Below are 17069 nucleotides of genomic sequence, written 5' to 3'. Positions count from 1 at the left end.
TGCTCTCCACCGTGGATTTTGTTTATCCATCATAAGTTAATGGACATGAGTTGTGTCTACTTTTTGGCTATTATGAATAATGCTGCTATGAATAGTCATGTACAGGTTTTTAGGTAGGTGTATTTTTTCATTTTCTTGGATATATGCCTAGGAGTGGAGTTGCTGGATCATAAGATAACTATATGTCTGACTTTTTGAGGGACTGCCAGACTGTTCTCCAGAATGGCAGTGCTGTTTTACATTTCCACCAGCAATGTATGTGGAGGGTTTCTGTTTCTCTGTAGTCTCATCAACACTTGTTATTATCTGCCTTTTTTATTTTAGCCATCCTAGTGGATATGAAGTGGTGTCTGCCTCATTGTGGTTTTGATTTGCATTTCCTTAGTGGCTAATAATTTTGAACTTCTTTGTGTGTGTTTATTGGCCATTTGTGTATCTTCTTTGGAGAAATGTCTGTTCAGATCTTTTCCCATTTTTTATTTGGGTTTTTTAGTCTTTTTATTATTGTTGTAAGCGTTCTTTATATATTCTGGGTATCAGTCCTTTATCAGATACATGATTTGCAAATATTTTCTTCCATTCTTTGGCTCATCTTTCACTTTTTGCATGATAATGATTTGCAGCACAAAAGTTTTAAAATTTGGTATAGTCTATCTTCTTTGGTTGCTTGTGCTTTTGTCATATCTAAGAAACCATTGCCTAAGGCAAGGTCTTGAAGATTTATGCCTACGTTTTCTTCTAAGCGTTTTATACTTTTAGGTCTTAACATTTAGGTCTATGATCCATTTTGAGTGAATTTTTGTGTATGGTGTAGGGAAAGGATCCCATTTTGTTCTTTTGTATGAGAACCAGTTGTTCCAGCAACCATTATTTCAAGACTGTTCTTTCCCTTATTGAATTATCTTGACACCCTGTTGAAAACTCAATTGACCTTAAGTGATAAAGGTTTTTTTTCTGGGCCATCAATTCTATTTCATTGCTGTATATATCTGTCCTTGTGACAGTACTACCCTTTCTTGATTGCTATAGCTTTGTAGGAAGTTTTGAAATTGGGGAGTGTGAGCTCTCCAACTATGTTATTTTTCAGGATTATTTTGGCTATTGCCAGCCCCTTGGATTTCCACATGAATTTTATGATTGGCTTGGAAGATACCTATTTTTAATAGTTTTTCTAGCCTTTGTATATGTTTGGAGCAGAGAGAGAAGGTGATTATGCGTAACTATGCATCCATCTTGACTACAAGTCTCTGGATTACTTGTGCAATTAGAAGTGAATGGACAGAGGACTACAGTGTTGAATATATACTTTGTGCCAGACAGTACTTATGAACCTAATGTATATGAAGTAGTATTTAAAACATTTAAGCTTAAAAAATGTGGAATCTTGTATAATTAATTTCTAGGATTGTCAAATAATGTAGTATCTCTATTTTGGTACAAATGGTCCTTGAAAAGCCACCCAGGTATGAGACATGTCATCACTTGATAAACCACTGTTATAGATAGATTTTTATAGCAATCTCAGACTTGTGCCTTTAACAATAAATAACTATCTTGTGATACATTTTAGTGGAATAAAAAACATCCCATTTTTGTTGTATTAACTAAGACTTAAAAATTTTTACTTCTGTTTACTAAGTATATTGTTCTTCAGAAGAGTCTTCTTCTTAGCCAGAAAGAGATGCAAGTTTATCCTAAATCTAACCATTGGCCTTTTCTTCATTTACTAATTTTTTGGGCCGCAGTACTAAAGTTTAGGTTGTCAGGTAGATTTTCACCAGAGATCATGTTACTGGGGTGAATTACATACAGATACATGATACATGAACCCTTGGAAGGAAGGAGTGCCCTTACATTGGGGAGTCCACATGGGGGAATCCATCCGTACCCCCAATACACATACATACACACAAACACATTTTTTTTCTTTTTAGTTAAAATGAGGAAAACAAAGGTTTGAAGAACCATTTTTTCATTTTATAAACCAAGAAGCTAGGACTAAATTTTATTTTTTTTTCTCCTAAGATGTTGATTTTTTTTCCTGCTTCTCATGATACAGCAGTCTACCTTATATTTATGAAAATCTGATGTAACAAAATGGCATTTTACAAGCTTTAAATGGAGCATATGTTTGAATTCTCTTTAAGTGACATTGCTCTTTTGCTTTCAAAAGTAAGATGTGTTTTGTTTGTGTTGCTTAAGCAGTAGACACTCAGGTTTTTTAAGAGCTTTATTGAGATACTGAGATAATTCACATACCATATAATTCACCCATTAAAAGAGTACAATTGAGTGAATTGAGTGATTTTTAGTATATTCACAGTGTTGTGCAACCATCACCACAATCAATTTTAGAACATTTTCTTCACCCCAAAAAGAAACCTTGTACCCTTTATCTGTTACCTCCCAACACCTCATTTCTGCAGCTCTAGATAACCACTAATCTACTTTTTCTCTCTATAGATTTGCCTACTCTGAACAATTTTTATAAATGGAATCATATAATGTGGTCTTTTGTGACTTCTTTCACTAAACATAATGTTTTCAAGCTTCATCCATGTAGCATATATCTGTACTTCATTCTTTTTAGGGCTGCATAATATTTCATATACCACATTTTGTTTATCCATTCATTGGTTGAGGGACATACGAGTTTCTACTTTTTGGCTATATTATGAATAATACCGCTATGAACATTCATGTACAGATTTTTGTGCAAACATATGTCTTCATTTCTCTTGCATATACCAAGGAGTGGAATCGCTGGATCATAGAGTAACTATGTGTAACTTTTTAAGGGACTGCCAAACCGTTTTCCAAAGTGGCTGTAGCATTTTATATTTACAGCAGCAGTGTATGAAGTTTCTGATTTCTCTACAGCCTCACGAATACTTGTTGTTATCTGTCTTTTTGATTTTAGCCATACTAGAGGGTGTGAAGTGGTATCTCATTGTGGTGGTTTTTTTTTTTTTTTTTTTTTTTTTTTTTTTTTTTTTTTTTTTTTTTTTTTTTGCGGTATGCAGGCCTCTCACTGTTGTGGCCTCTCCCGCTGCGGAGCACAGGCTCCGGACGCGCAGGCCCAGCGGCCATGGCTCACGGGCCCAGTTGCTCCGCGGCATGTGGGATCCTCCCGGACCAGGGCACGAACCCGTGTCTCCTGCACCGGCAGGCGGACTCAACCACTGCGCCACCAGGGAAGCCCTGTGGTGGTTTTTGATACGCATTTCTCTTATGATGATGAGTCAGGTTTGTTTTTGAACACATATATGTTAGGGACAGGGGGCTGGCTGTGTTTCTAAACCACAGCTGGACTAGGTTGGAGGTTATTATGATCCCACTTAAATTTATTTTCAGTTACTATATATCATGATTCTTACCTCCGGGTCAGATTACTTAGCAAGTCCTTAAAGCAATCTTATTCAGATGCCCAGTATACCACCAACACAATTATCTGTTTCTTTCTGGATTACTATTTCTTGGTGTTGATTTAAACAGAGTACTGTAATTGAGCCTTATAAAGAAGAATGCCAAAATTTGACTCCTGGTTGAAAGAGAATATCCTGAAGATGTTGACAGTGATCTTTATAAGATACTCACCTTTGTTAAATAATAGGTTTGTAATAAACTTATATGAGAGTAACCACAGGAAATGTGTTTAAATAAATGAAATCAGAGGCAAATTGTTGATTAGCCCAGGGGTGGTGATCAGAAATATGTTTTGGATCTGAGCCAAAAAGAATATTTAAAACCTTTGGTTACTTTGAATTGTTTTTATCAACAACTCAGTCAAATTTTGAAAAGAAGATGGTTGCATTTCAATGAAAGCCTTAATTGTACTATCCATTATAACAGATGTAACCTATTATGGTATAGACAGAGTATACAGTGAGGAGGCAGCCTGAGTTTTAGTTAAGAGTATAGCCAATAATTATGTCTTTTGGTGTGGATGCTGTAATTACATAAATAACCCATGTGGAAAGAAGGTTTGCTGAGGTGCTTAATGAATCATTTTTACTACATCTGCAGATAAAAGTTTTAAAATTTCATCTTTGTGGTTAATATGTGCTCCTGGTGTTAGCATAGATTTAGATTAAGACAATCGTAATTATGATTGTTTATAACATATTGTAAAGAACCTATGTGTAAATATCTCTTGGTTATTTTTAATAACTCATGGTAGAGGTGGGGATATATTGAGAACATATTTGAACCCTGGGAATTTATAAGTAAGCTGTATTCCCTCCTCCCGGGCCATACTAGGTTAACGATGGTTAAAAAAAAATTTTTTTAAGTGGTTGTAAAGACCTAAATGTAAAAAATAAAACTCTTAGAGGATAACATAGGAGATGACCTTGGGTGTGGCAATGCCGTTTTAGATAAACATCAAAGGCAGGATCCATGAAAGAAACAGTTGATAGCCTGGACTTCGTTAAAATTAAAAATGTCTGCTCTACAAAGGACATTGTCAAGAGAATGAGATGATTAGCCACAGACTGGGAGGATATATTTGCAAAAGACACATCTGATAAAGGACTGTTATCGAAAATATAGAAAACACTTAAAACTCAACAGTAAGAAAACAACCTGATTAAAAAGTGGGCAAAAGACCTGAATAGATGCTTCAGTGAAGAGGATACATTGATAGCAAGTAAGCATATGAATAGATGTTCAAGTTCATGTATCATTAGGGAATTGTGAATTAAAACAACAGTGAGATACCACTACATACTAGTAAAATAGCTAAAATCCAAAACACTGACAAAACCAAATGCTGACCAGGATGTGGAGCAACAGGAACTCTCATTCATTACTGGTGGAAATGCAAAATGGTACAGACACTTTGGAAAGCAGTTTGGTAGTTTCTCACATAGCTAAATGTATTCTAACCATATGATCCATCAGTCACACTCCTTAATATCTTCCCAAATGATTTGAAAACATATGTCCACACGAAAACCTACACACGGATGTTTACAGCAGCTTTATTCACAGCTGCCAAAAACTTAGAAGCAACCAACATGTCCTTCAGTAGGTGAATGGGTAAATAAACTGGTATATCCACAGAGTGGAATGTTATGCAGCACTAAAAAGAAATGAGCTATTAAGTCATGAAAAGACATGGAGGAACCTAAAATGCATATTACTAAGTGAAAGAAGCCAATCTGAAAAGGCTACATACACGTTGTATGACTCCAACTCTGACATTCTGGAAAAGGTAAAACTATGGAGACGATAAGAAGATGAGTGGTTTCCAGGGATAGAGAGGAGGGAAGAACTCATAGGCAGTGCGCAGAGGATTTTTAGGGCAGTGAAAATACTCTGTATGGCACTACAACGTTGGATACATGTCATTATACATTTGTCTAAACTCATAGAATTATAAAACCAAGAGTGAACCTTAATGTAGCCTATGATTTGGGGTGATAACGGTGTGTCAGGGTAGGTTCATCGATGTAGCAGGAGCACCACTGTGGTGTGGGGCGTTGACGGTGGAGGAGGCTGTGCTTGAGTGGGGAGGCAGAGCTCGCTTTACCCCAGTTTTATTGTGAGCCTAAAACTGCTCTAAAAAATAAGGTTTGTTCGTTTCTTTCTTTAAAAAAAAGGAAGTGGTTGTAGAGCTATTTGGCATTTCAAATATTTGAGTCCCAGTTTGTACTGTGCTAGGTGATGCCTTCTAAGAGGTCAGAGAGCCCAGTGGAAAATTTCAGAATCTAATGGACTCTTGGGAATCTTGAGAAAACAGTGGTTTTTGTTCTGGGCATTGTGGGATTTCTGATATCCAGACCTGACTTTGTCATGCTTTCTGTTCTGAAGCCTTTTAGGACTGATAGTTTGGTCAGGTAATAAATACATCTATATGTGACAAATTTCTATCTCTGCAGAGAATGGGATAGTAGTCTAAGTTTTGTCTGTCATTGATTCTGGAAGATTGGCATTGAGTAGAGAAATAAGTAAATAGGAATGTGGTTTGCTCTTTGGAGAGGGTTCTCTTGTTTATTGTTGTATGCTCTTGTGTTTCATGTAAATACCATGGCTAAAGACAGAATATTTTCAGGCATCTGAAAACTAATGGTTTGGGTTCCAAACCTGTTGTTTATCTGATAAAATACTATGTTATGGATTCTTTGATTTCTTTTATTGTCAAGGATAATTATGCTTGCTTATATTTGGGTTTTGTGCATACTAGAAGGATTTTTTTTAATGTAATTTACTCTTGACAAAGGAATATAGTCACACGGTTCAGAAATTAAAATGATATAAAAAAAGTGCATTGAGCAGTCTTGCTTCTACTCTGTCCTTGTTTTCCTTTCCTACAACTTCTAAGATGATCACTCTGCTTGTGTAATCTTCCAGTGCTTTAAAAAATGCCAGCCCTTGGCATGGCTGATAAAGAACATTGAAATTACTTATGAACTCCTTAACTTATCCTGAAAGGTCAATGGCTACATGGGAGGCCAAAAATAAAATATAATATAATAAGTAACATTTATTGATAGCTTACTGTATACTATGCCAAGTTTATAACAACATTATAAAAAAGCATGTACACTTAGCATTCCCATTTTATAGATAAGAAAATTGAGGCCTCAGGAGGTTAAGAAATTTAACCCATGTAGGTAGCAGGTATCAGTGATAGGATTCAAAGCTAAGCATTTTTTTTTTAATCACGAGCATACAGAAAGTAATGAGAAAATAGTTAATGAAATCCCATGTATCTATCACTGAGATTCAGTAGTTGTTAAGATTTTACATTTACTTGATCTATTCTTTTTCCTCTGTTTCTAAAGTATTTTAAAACAAGTCCTAAATATCATGTTATTTTGCTCCTATGGATTAAAATGTACATCTCTGAGAAATGTAGTTGTTTTCTTATATAGTGACAGTGCCTTTTATTCACTCCTCCGCATAGTTAGAATGATAAAGAAAAGAAGTTGGCTTATGACCTAGGCCATCGATTCAGCCTAAAGAAAACTCTCAGCAATTTGGTTATGAAAGGGACGGATGATTTCTTAACTGTTCATTTTACACAGTGGTGTAGTTTTTCACAAGGACAATAATGGCTGCCCCTCACTGAACTCTAGATAAAGGATACAGAGAGCTGTGGCAGCCAAAGCTGTCCTCCTAGTGAAATGTGCCTCTTGGTGAGCTTCAAGCCACCTTTCCAAAGAACTACATATACATAAAAAATTAAAATTTTGAATTGTTTAATTCTGAGAGCTAAATCAAGCTATGAGTTTTAAATAAATTGTGCATTGGTTTTTTTTTTTTTTTTTTGTGGTACACGGGCCTCTCACTGTTGTGGCCTCTCCCACTGCAGAGCACAGGCTCTGGACGCGCAGGGTCAGCGGCCATGGCTCACGGGCCCAGCCGCTCCGCGGCATGTGGGATCTTCCCGGACTGGGGCACGAACCCATGTCCCCTGCATCAGCAGGCGTATTCTCAACCACTGAGCCACCAGGGAAGCCCCTGTGCATTGGTTTTTGATGTATGGAATATTTTCTGCTGGACTCATGGCATGAGACTTATACTTTTTTTTAAGGTCTTTGATTTGCGTCAGTGTCATCGTCAGATGCAACAACAGGCAGCTACTGCACAAGCTGCAGCAGCTGCCCAGGCAGCAGCCGTGGCAGGAAACATCCCTGGCCCCGGATCAGTAGGTGGAATAGCCCCAGCTATCAGTAAGTATACTTTTGATTTTTTTTTTTTTTAAAGTGTAATAGTTGGCATTTTACCTCGATTGACTCAGTTGATTTGTTACTTTAAGCAATAATAGAAATTAAAGTTCTTTTTACTGGGATAACATTTTTGAATTTGTAAACAACAAAAAAAAGAGAACTGTTCTTCTGTAATAGTTGCCCTTTGTCTAGGACCCTGTGTTCATTCTTTTTGTATCAAAAAAGGGAGTATGGGATAAAGGAGAAAAGGGGTTATTATATTATATTGATCAGTCTCCCCTTTTTTTTGCTGATGCTTTTAATTCTTGCCTCACCAGCCAGGGTGGGTTGAGATCACTGATATGCTTTGCTTTATTCTAGAAGGAAAGCATATTTCAGTTTCAGAGTTAGGCACCTCTCCAGTTTTTTCTTAAGTATGATAAGCATGGAGAGAAAACTAAGTGAGGGTGGTATTTTGGTAACTTGTAGACTTTTTTTTAATTTTAGGGTAAAATTGAACTGTGTGCCAGGTTTCACACTGATGGGGAATTTTTTACTGCAGAGTTAAACTCCTGACTATAGACTTTTATGATGGAAACACGTGGCACCCATCTTCCACGTCTGAAGGCATAACTAGTGATTCATTCAACCCCTGTTCTTAACCTCTTCAGTGTGGTAAGCAAATCACACTGGCTAAGAAAACTGCAGTGGCCCTGCAGGTTTCTCTACAGTACATACAAATTCCTCCCATTAGTTTCATTGTAACATTGATGAATGCAGATTGACTATATGACTGTATGTTCTGACTGGAAAATTAGATGCAGAGTCTCCGTTGTGACTTATGTTCAGGAGTTTACAATTTAGAGGTAGATAAGGCATACTCATTTAGAAAATTTATTTTTTAAAAGATTTGGGTATCTAAACCATTAATTTGCTAGTTTTGATGTTATAAACATGCTTTTTAAAGAATCCAGAACTATTATTAAATTTTTCATTCTCATCTATTGCCCCCTGTTGAGTAATTACATATTATTTCTGTTACATTGTGAAACTGAGAGACAGACATCATCTGGGTCATCCAAGAAGTCTTAGTGGAACCAGGACTGTTAACTGTATCATTATTAGTCATGTCTTATTCTGAACTAGACTGTTTAGACAGACAGTAAGGTTCTTAGAACCAACCTGTAGACATACATTACCTCTTAAAAACAAGTAGTTTTTTATTCCTTCACCTCCACTTCTAAAGAGAAAAACAGGTGGGGTGTTGGTGGATTGTGGTAATTCATAATTGATGGTAGCTAGAAGACCCATGTGGAATACAGATGGTCTTAACCAAAAGTTTTCAGTCCCTGTTGATAAAGTATATATCTACACTTACTTTTTGGAACCTTGACAGAGAAGTTATATGCTGGGGAGAATGAAGTAAAGAAAGCTGATCACCTTATTAATGTAAGATTTAGGGAGGATGAGAAGAGATCACCTGTCCCTCTGACGTCATCCAAATCTCTTCTGTTAGGTTTGTCAGCTGCTGCTGGAATCGGTGTTGATGACCTTCGTCGTTTATGCATACTCAGGATGAGTTTTGTGAAAGGCTGGGGGCCTGATTACCCAAGACAGAGCATCAAGGAAACGCCTTGCTGGATTGAGATTCACTTACACCGGGCCCTCCAGCTCCTAGATGAAGTACTTCACACCATGCCTATTGCCGACCCACAGCCTTTAGACTGAGGTCTTTTAACTTAATGTTGGGCCCTTAACATTATCAGGATGGTGGACTATAAAATGCAATCCTGTTTATAATCTGAAGATATATTTCACTTTTGTTCTGCTTTATCTTTTCATAAGGGGTTGAAAAATGTGTTTGCTGCCTTGCTCCTAGCAGACAGAAACTGGATTAAAACAATTTTTTTTTCCTATTTAGAACTTTTCAGGAATGGCTCAGAGCTTGAAGATCAGGAAAAACACATTCTTATTAAATCTTCACCAGTTATGTATGAAGGAATCATTCCAATGCTGGAAAATTTAGCCCTTTAAAATGTTTTAGAGCCTTTTATATGCAGAACATTGATATGTGTGTTATTCTACAGAATAAATTCAATATTGCTGATTTTAAAGGCAGAGAAGTTCTCAAAGTTAATTCACCTATGTTATCTTGTGTGTGAGTTGTTATTGTTGAACATACTTTACTCCAAAATATTGTGCCATGTGGGTGAGTTAATTTTACCAAGAGCAACTTTACTCTGTGTTTAAAAAAGAAGATAGTAATGTATTATAACCTTTTATGCAGATGTTTTTTTCAAGTTAAACTAGTGAAGATGGTTTCAATTCAGATTGTCTTGCGACTTCAATTTTTCTTTTGCCAAGGCAAAACACTAATCTCTGTATATTGAGAATTCCTTAAAATTACCAAAGGAATATCATTTAAAATTACATTTGTTATCTTTGTTGGATAACTATTTATCACGAAATCTACTTTAGCCCTGGTAAACAGTAGATGTATTCTATATTTCTAGGCACAGGGTTGGTTACTAAGAAGCCTAGAGGAGGAATTTCTTTCCTTCATTAACATAGGGAAAGGTTTTGTATTTTTAAAAACACTAAAAGCAGTGTCACTCCATCTAATATCTTACTGTTCTGCAAAGGTGGCAGTGCTTAAACTGAATAATATTTTGGAAACTGCTAAATTCTGTGTTAAATACAGTGCAGAATAAGGGAAACATTACCGTTCATAATAGGTAGTTTGGATATTTTTGTACTTGATTTGATGTGTGACTTTTTTTTCGTATACTGTTTAAATCATGTATGTTATGACATTGTTTAAAATTCAGTTTTTGTATCTTGGGGCAAGACTGCAAACTTTTTTATATCTTTTGGTTATTCTAAGCCCTTTGCCATCAATGATCATATCAATTGGCAGTGACTTTGTATAGAGAATTTAAGTAGAAAAGTTGCAAATGTATTGACTGTACCACAGATACAATATGTATGCTTTTTACTTAGCTAGTAGCATAAATAAAACTGAATCTCAACATGCAAAGTTGAATTCTAGGTTTGATTTTTAAGGTTTTTTTCTTTTGCACTTTTGAGTCCAACCTTAGTGTCGAGACACCTTCTACTAAATGACAGGCAAACAGCCAGTACTATTGGGCAGCTTTGGTTTTTTTCTCCCACTCTACCAGGACTTTCCTATGGACATTATGTATCAAGTGTAGGGTTGGTTATTTTTTTAACTTTTATTTTACTGTAGCAAAACTAGGCCTGATTGTCTATAAGATAAATAGGTTGTCTACAGGATAAATAGTGTGAAATAAATCAAGGATTATCTTTCAGATGTTTTTGCTTTCTTCATGGAGGGCCTTTCTAAGTGTAATAAGATTATTTCAGGTGTGTTACAAGTTTGAGACATGAGAAACACTTAATGCATGATAGTCATCCTTATATCAACAAATCTTCTATTTCTTTGCTTAGGTCTTCTTAGTAAGACCATCCTAGAAACCACTGAGTTTGCTGATTGCTGTGATTTAAACATATCTTGATCCAAGCTACTTGTATTTTGTTTTTTAAAATAACATTTCTACCAACTCATTTATACTCTTGAGTACTTACAGATACTTCTGTTAAAGACCTAATCTTAATCTGTAAAGTTTGGTGATTTTACATTTTATTGGCAGATTTTTTAAAAGGTATCTTCATTCTCTAGAAATTTTTGACTTAGGTCTATTTTATTGTGAATGAAGAATAGGAGCAAGAGGAGAGAGTTTTAGAATAACAGATTTTAAAAATCGAGGTTATTTGATTAGAACCATAAGCATGCTATGATATAATCCATTGCCTCCTATTCTACTTTAAAGAAGGTTTACATGTTTAATCATCTAGGGAAAGTATTGTGGAAAATATTTGCTAAGTAGTCTGTCTTTCAGGCCAAGCCACCCACTTTGGTTTCTTTTTGCAAAGAGCCATAAAAATACGACAAGTACATAGAAGTACTTCTAGTTATTAATTGCTTTATACTTGTGCCTAGGTTCAGTCACATGCTTTTGAGAAAACATCTAGTGTATTATAATCAGTTATTTCTGAGGGCTTAGTTGTTGAACAGTATTTACGTTTCTTAGAGGTAGTCATCTTTGATGAGTAAGACTAAAAGAATCACAGTGTTTAAGATTTTATGGCTATTTTAAGAGTAGAATAGTGTCCACAGTTCTTGGAATCTGATTGCTCTGAGTATATGGTTCTGGGTGGGTTTTGTCTAGCTAGTTCATATCTCAGAGACTCAGAATATTGAATTTCAGTGGAAGCTGAGAGAGAGATGAACCAGGTTTGTACCTTTATAATCAATCCAGTATGAGGCCCATTCCACTTTTGTCTAGTGCCTTTCAGTGCATTATCAAAGGGAAATCCTTAAATCCAAAATGGTGTTGCCTTTATTTTCCAGGGAGTAGATTCTTTTGTGGGATATAGTCTGTCATTTTTTATAGTATACTACCCCTGGTATACAAAGATAATGATAATGAATCACTGCCATATAACCTTGTTTTTCTAGAAGCATGGCTCATTTGTATTGACCTAACAGGCAAATAGGTTGCCTGTCCCAATTCCTCCTGTAAACATTGTAGGTTTACAGGTTGAGTGACCTGGCTTAGAGATAACCATACTCAGAATACCCAAATAAACTGAACACATATGAGCTGTGTTGTATTTCAAAGTTAAAAATCCACTTTCGTGTGGAAGGGTGTAGTGTAGAGAGGGGGTATTTGTAATAGAACATTGAAGGCAAAATAAAATGTCCTGTCTTCCAGATGATAAATCTTATTTCAAAAGTTTATTGCGGTTGTCTCTTTGACCACACGCCCATCTGAAGAAGGGAAATTTTACATGTTCCATGGTGTTCCTTAAGTATATATGTGGAGGTTAAAGAATATATGGTGAAGTATTTCGATTCCTGGTTTGGTGGTAACTAGTTAGTAGTTACTAGCTATTATGCAAAATCAGATTAGTTCAGAACCTCTTTGAGAGCCTTTTGGAAGAAGAAGTTTTATTCTCAGTAAGGCAGAACCCTTTTTGTTGATAGTTTCTATAGGTTGCTCCCTCCATCACTGAGTCATTTTACTGGCATTTAATAATAGCAGATTGGGAAAATGGTGAATTTTAGGTTATTGGGGTAAATGAGTATATGAAAGCAATTACCTGTAAAGTCAGTTAACAGCTCTTTTGTGGATGGGGTTTGGCTAAGACTAGCAGATAGAAGAAATGCTTTTTTTTTTTTTTTTTTCCTTCCTAAAGGCAGAACCCATTGCTGCGGATAGCTATCTGTAAATAATCGCCTAAGTCCTCCTTTGCAAGATTATTGAAGATGGGATATGAGAATCTTGTGTGCAACCTTTCTATTTTTTCCTCACAACTAGATAATTCCTTTTCTCCTAAGATATATCAGGAAGGATGTAAAAAGTTAGTGGCCTTATTCATAGCATCCTCAGGCCCAGCCTTGATTGTAAGCACTTGTCCCAGTGTTGCTAGGTTGTTTATCTTATTTATCTGGTATCACTGTGGGATGGAATTTTCTGCATAATCCAGACTTGCCTTATTTAAGCAGTAAAACTTTTTTTACTTTGGCCATTTTGGGGGGTGGAGTTATTTGATATGTATATTAGAGAACATACTAGATACAGTGTTTCTTTTGTGCCTCCTGTCTTGTAGACTTCAGAGGTTGCTAAGACATGACGGACTGTTTTACCTGCACTAAATGGTTGCAGACTCCTATGGTTTGGAATGTTTGGTTTTGTTATACTCCCCCCCGGCCCTTTAATGACAGCAACCACTTCCTGTGTGTTACTAGTATACCTCCCCTTAGTTCCTTCTTCCCTTTCTGATTCATTTTCCCGACTGGGCAAGGAAGCCAGATAACCATACTTATTAGAACTTTCTTTAAAACACCAGGGCAAACTGGGACACAGGACCCAAGGAAGTTTCCTGTAAAGTATTGAAAAGAACTTCACTACTTTGGCATTTGATATCAGTTTGATTGCTTAGTGTGCTTCCGGATTCTTGCTGAGTTTCAGGTAGTTGAGATAGAGAGAAATGAGTCATATTCATAATTTTCCCCTTTGAAAGGTTTTGTTGCTTCCACTTGAATGCTGCTCAAACAAAAACTGGGGTTACAAGGGTTGGTTAGTAAGTTAGCATCAATAGCCAGAGGTAATACCATTGCCTAGAGGACACCAGCAAAAAAAGAAAAAAAAAAAAAAACAGCAAAAAAACAAAAACCTTGGAAAATGAGGAGATCATTTTTGTTTTGTTTTGATGTCCCCTTTTTGAGTCCTATCTTCTGGCCTTCCTCCTCTACAGATATTTTTGAACTTTAGGTGCCTTTATGAGAATTGAGGGTCTGATATCCTGCCCCAAGAAGTAGCTAAAGTGATTGCTGGTGTTTTCAGGGATTTTAACATCAGACTTGAATGAGTGAATGAACCTTTTTTTCTTTTCCTTTCATCATCATCTTTTTTTTTTTTTTTTTAATGTAGGAAGAACTAAGGAGAAAAGGAAGACAATCATTTCTCTCTATTGATGCGGATAATTTTCAGTTTATTTCAGATGCTTTCTCAATAGGTCTCAGAACTAGTGTTCTTGATCAGCCTGAAACTAGTAGTGGCTCTGGGCTGGGGCCAGACAGTTGCACTCTCTAATTTGCGCTCTGCCACTAATTTGATGTATGACCTTGGGCAAGTCATTTACCTTCTTTGGGCCTCAGTTGCCTCATCTGTAAAATGAGGGAGTTGGACTAGATGAGTTCTTCCAGCTCTGAAGTTTAAGTGACCTTGCCTACCTTGCAGCAGTTTTTGATTTCTTCCTTACCTTTGGTCTGCTGTCTGAGGGGGCTTTTTACTTATTTCCACATTATTCAAATGAGACTAGGCTTGATATTTTATTACTGTTCTGTGGACAAGAAGTTACATAATATGTCCTTAAAACTTAAATTCAACCAAAGGCCTAGCACCGCCTTGGGGGCTGCAATAAATACTTTTAAAAAAAATGGAGAAAAGCCTTTATTTTATTTTCCCATCATCTCTATTCAAGGTGTAGTAAGGCTTTTTTTGGAGTCATGATATTCTACCTTTTGGGTTGGTATGTGTGTGACACCATCCTCTTAAGTACTGTGTGCTGGTAATTTTTTTTTTTAACCAAAATGGATTGAAAACTTACTGTAAATGCCTAATGGTTATTAGAGGTCATTGCTTTGGGTCTTTGGTTTCTTAACTCTTCTGTTTTCAAAACAGGGAAATTCCTTTGAACTGTGTCAATTAAAATGGTTTATATGACTCAAGAAATCAATACCAGTGGATGATTATTCACTTTATTTTTGGCTCTTTTTAGGTCCATTTTGATTAGAAGACTTTTGGCTGGAGCATTCCTTTCAGAGTTCTCTTCCAGCCTATCCTTGGATGAGTATAATTAATGGACTTGGCCTTTTTAAGGACCTTGAGAAACTTCCTTGGGGGTGGGTCGAGGGTAGGGGATTGGGGAGTCCTGGTAGAGGCCAGCTCTGTGGTAGCTGGAAAGGAAGGAATGAAACCAGCTGCTGTTGCTGTGGCTGCTTGTCATTGATAGAAGGACTCATGGGCTTGGATTGGTTAAAAGGCCAAATATGGAGTCAGCAAACTTCTTCCAAGTATGGGTTCTGGCCAATGCCTTGGACATGTGATTTAAGGGAAAAGTGTGAAAGCTCCTGGATGATGAAAACCTGGTGAGCTGCAGAACCATTTGGAGGAGGTGACTAGGGGTTGGGAACAGATTTGGTGATAGTATTTCCCAACTCTGTCTCCTCCTCTGAAGTCAGAGGAATGCAGCTATGCCAAAACTCACAGAAGAGCCACATTTAGCATCTGCTTTTGGGAAAACTGGTTAGCTAAGGCTCTGGTAGTTCCTTTGTGGCTTTTTGTATATTTTTGCCTGGTTGAAGTCTGTGGCTAAAAAATAGTTGAACCTTTCCTGAGAACTCTGTAACAAAGTATGTTTTTGATTAAAAGAGAAAGCCAATTAAATCATTATGTGCTCATTCTTTTTTTTAAAGCCTGTGGATGTTTTAGATCTAGAAAGAATTTCTAATCACGTAGCGAATTCTCAGACTTGAGGACATTTTCTTTCATTGCTTTGTGACCATTGAAATGGGAACTACAGCATTTCAAATATGACCATGGGAGAACAGTCCCCATTCTTTTCTCATTTCTAAAAGGAGAGAGTGGAATGATGGTGGTTGAAGAGGTGGGTACTAGGGAATTATGAGAACCAAGATGCTTAAAGGAGAGACAGAAATTGGAAATTGGAGACCGACCCTATCATTGCCCATCTAAAGTTAAAGAAAGCTGTTCCCCCCGAGCTGCCTCCTTTATGAAATGAGGGGTCAATGTGGGGCAGGGGGTGGTCAGGTAAGGTGATTCTTTGGCAGTGGCTTGTAAAAAAAAAAAAAAAAATCACAACCAAATCATAATTTTCTTTCTGGTCTTGCTGATGTGAGTTCCAGAGACATTTATCAGGCCGAGAGACTTGTTCTTGCCTGACCTAAAATTTAGAGTATTTTAAGCTGAACTTGAAGAGGATTTTCGATTGGCGTTCTGTTGAGGGGAAAAAAAACACAAAAAACATTCCTTTGTGGAACTCTTCAGGAGTAAGGGCAGTTTTATGTATTCTTCATCTCTCTCTGCCCTCTGCTTTTGACCCTTGATTCTTTGTTCTTTATTCCATCTCCTGCCTTATCACAGCTCCCACAAATGACAACCTGAAAAGTCCCAACTCCTCTTCAAACCCTTCTCACCCTGCCTTCTCACTGTGATAAATTGTAGTGCCCTTTACCCTCAGCCCTTTCTGTTCTAAAAGAGCAATTCTTTTAGTTCTGGCCCTACTTTGGGGATGGCATCCACTTCTTTATTTTGATGTAGTCCTTTTGGGCCAGACAGATGGACAGGATGGGTTGAGGGAATTTGTCAGCAGCAGACTTACCCTAAAAGAATCGTTAAAGGAGTTTCTCTAAACAGAAAGGAAATGATAAAAGAAGAAAGGTAATATCAAGAAGAAATAAAAAATCTGGTAAGCAAAATAATACATATATATGGTAAGCAAAAATATGTGTTAATACATAAATCTCATCTTGAGTTTTCTAAATTATGTTTGCTAGTCGAAGCAAAAATTGCAGCACTACCTAAGGTGATTCTAAATGTATACAGAGTAAATATTTAAAACTGAAAAAGCTAACCAAAGAGATAAACTCAGAAATACTATAGATAAATCAAAATGGAAATCTAAAACATGTTCAGGTAACTCACAATGAGGCAGGGGGGGAAAGAAAACAAGCAAAAAAAACAGAGCAAAGAGAAAATGTTTTTTAAAATGTCAGACTTATTATCTAACATATTAATGATTACA

General features: G+C 36.6%; 1 protein-coding gene across 2 annotated transcripts in view; it reads left to right on the top strand.

The window, feature by feature from the left end:
- SMAD4 (SMAD family member 4) overlaps positions 1-10692 on the top strand; it is a 38179-nt gene extending 27487 nt beyond the window's left edge. Inside the window, exons 10-12 of one of the 2 annotated variants that reach the window (XR_009331347.2) lie at positions 7541-7679; positions 8218-8330; positions 9172-10692. Coding sequence is in view for 1 of the 2 variants with exons in the window: in XM_059039804.2 (XP_058895787.1) it covers positions 7541-7679; positions 9172-9383 (351 nt within the window). In the remaining variant the exon portion in view is untranslated. The remainder of the gene's footprint in view (positions 1-7540; positions 7680-8217; positions 8331-9171) is intronic. The other variant, XM_059039804.2, reaches the window with a different exon arrangement.
- The last annotated feature ends 6377 nt before the right edge of the window (positions 10693-17069 follow it).

This window comes from Kogia breviceps, chromosome 15, assembly GCF_026419965.1.
Source record: "Kogia breviceps isolate mKogBre1 chromosome 15, mKogBre1 haplotype 1, whole genome shotgun sequence".
NCBI classification, from domain to species: Eukaryota; Metazoa; Chordata; class Mammalia; order Artiodactyla; family Physeteridae; genus Kogia; species Kogia breviceps.
This window is presented reverse-complemented; position numbering and strand designations above follow the sequence as displayed.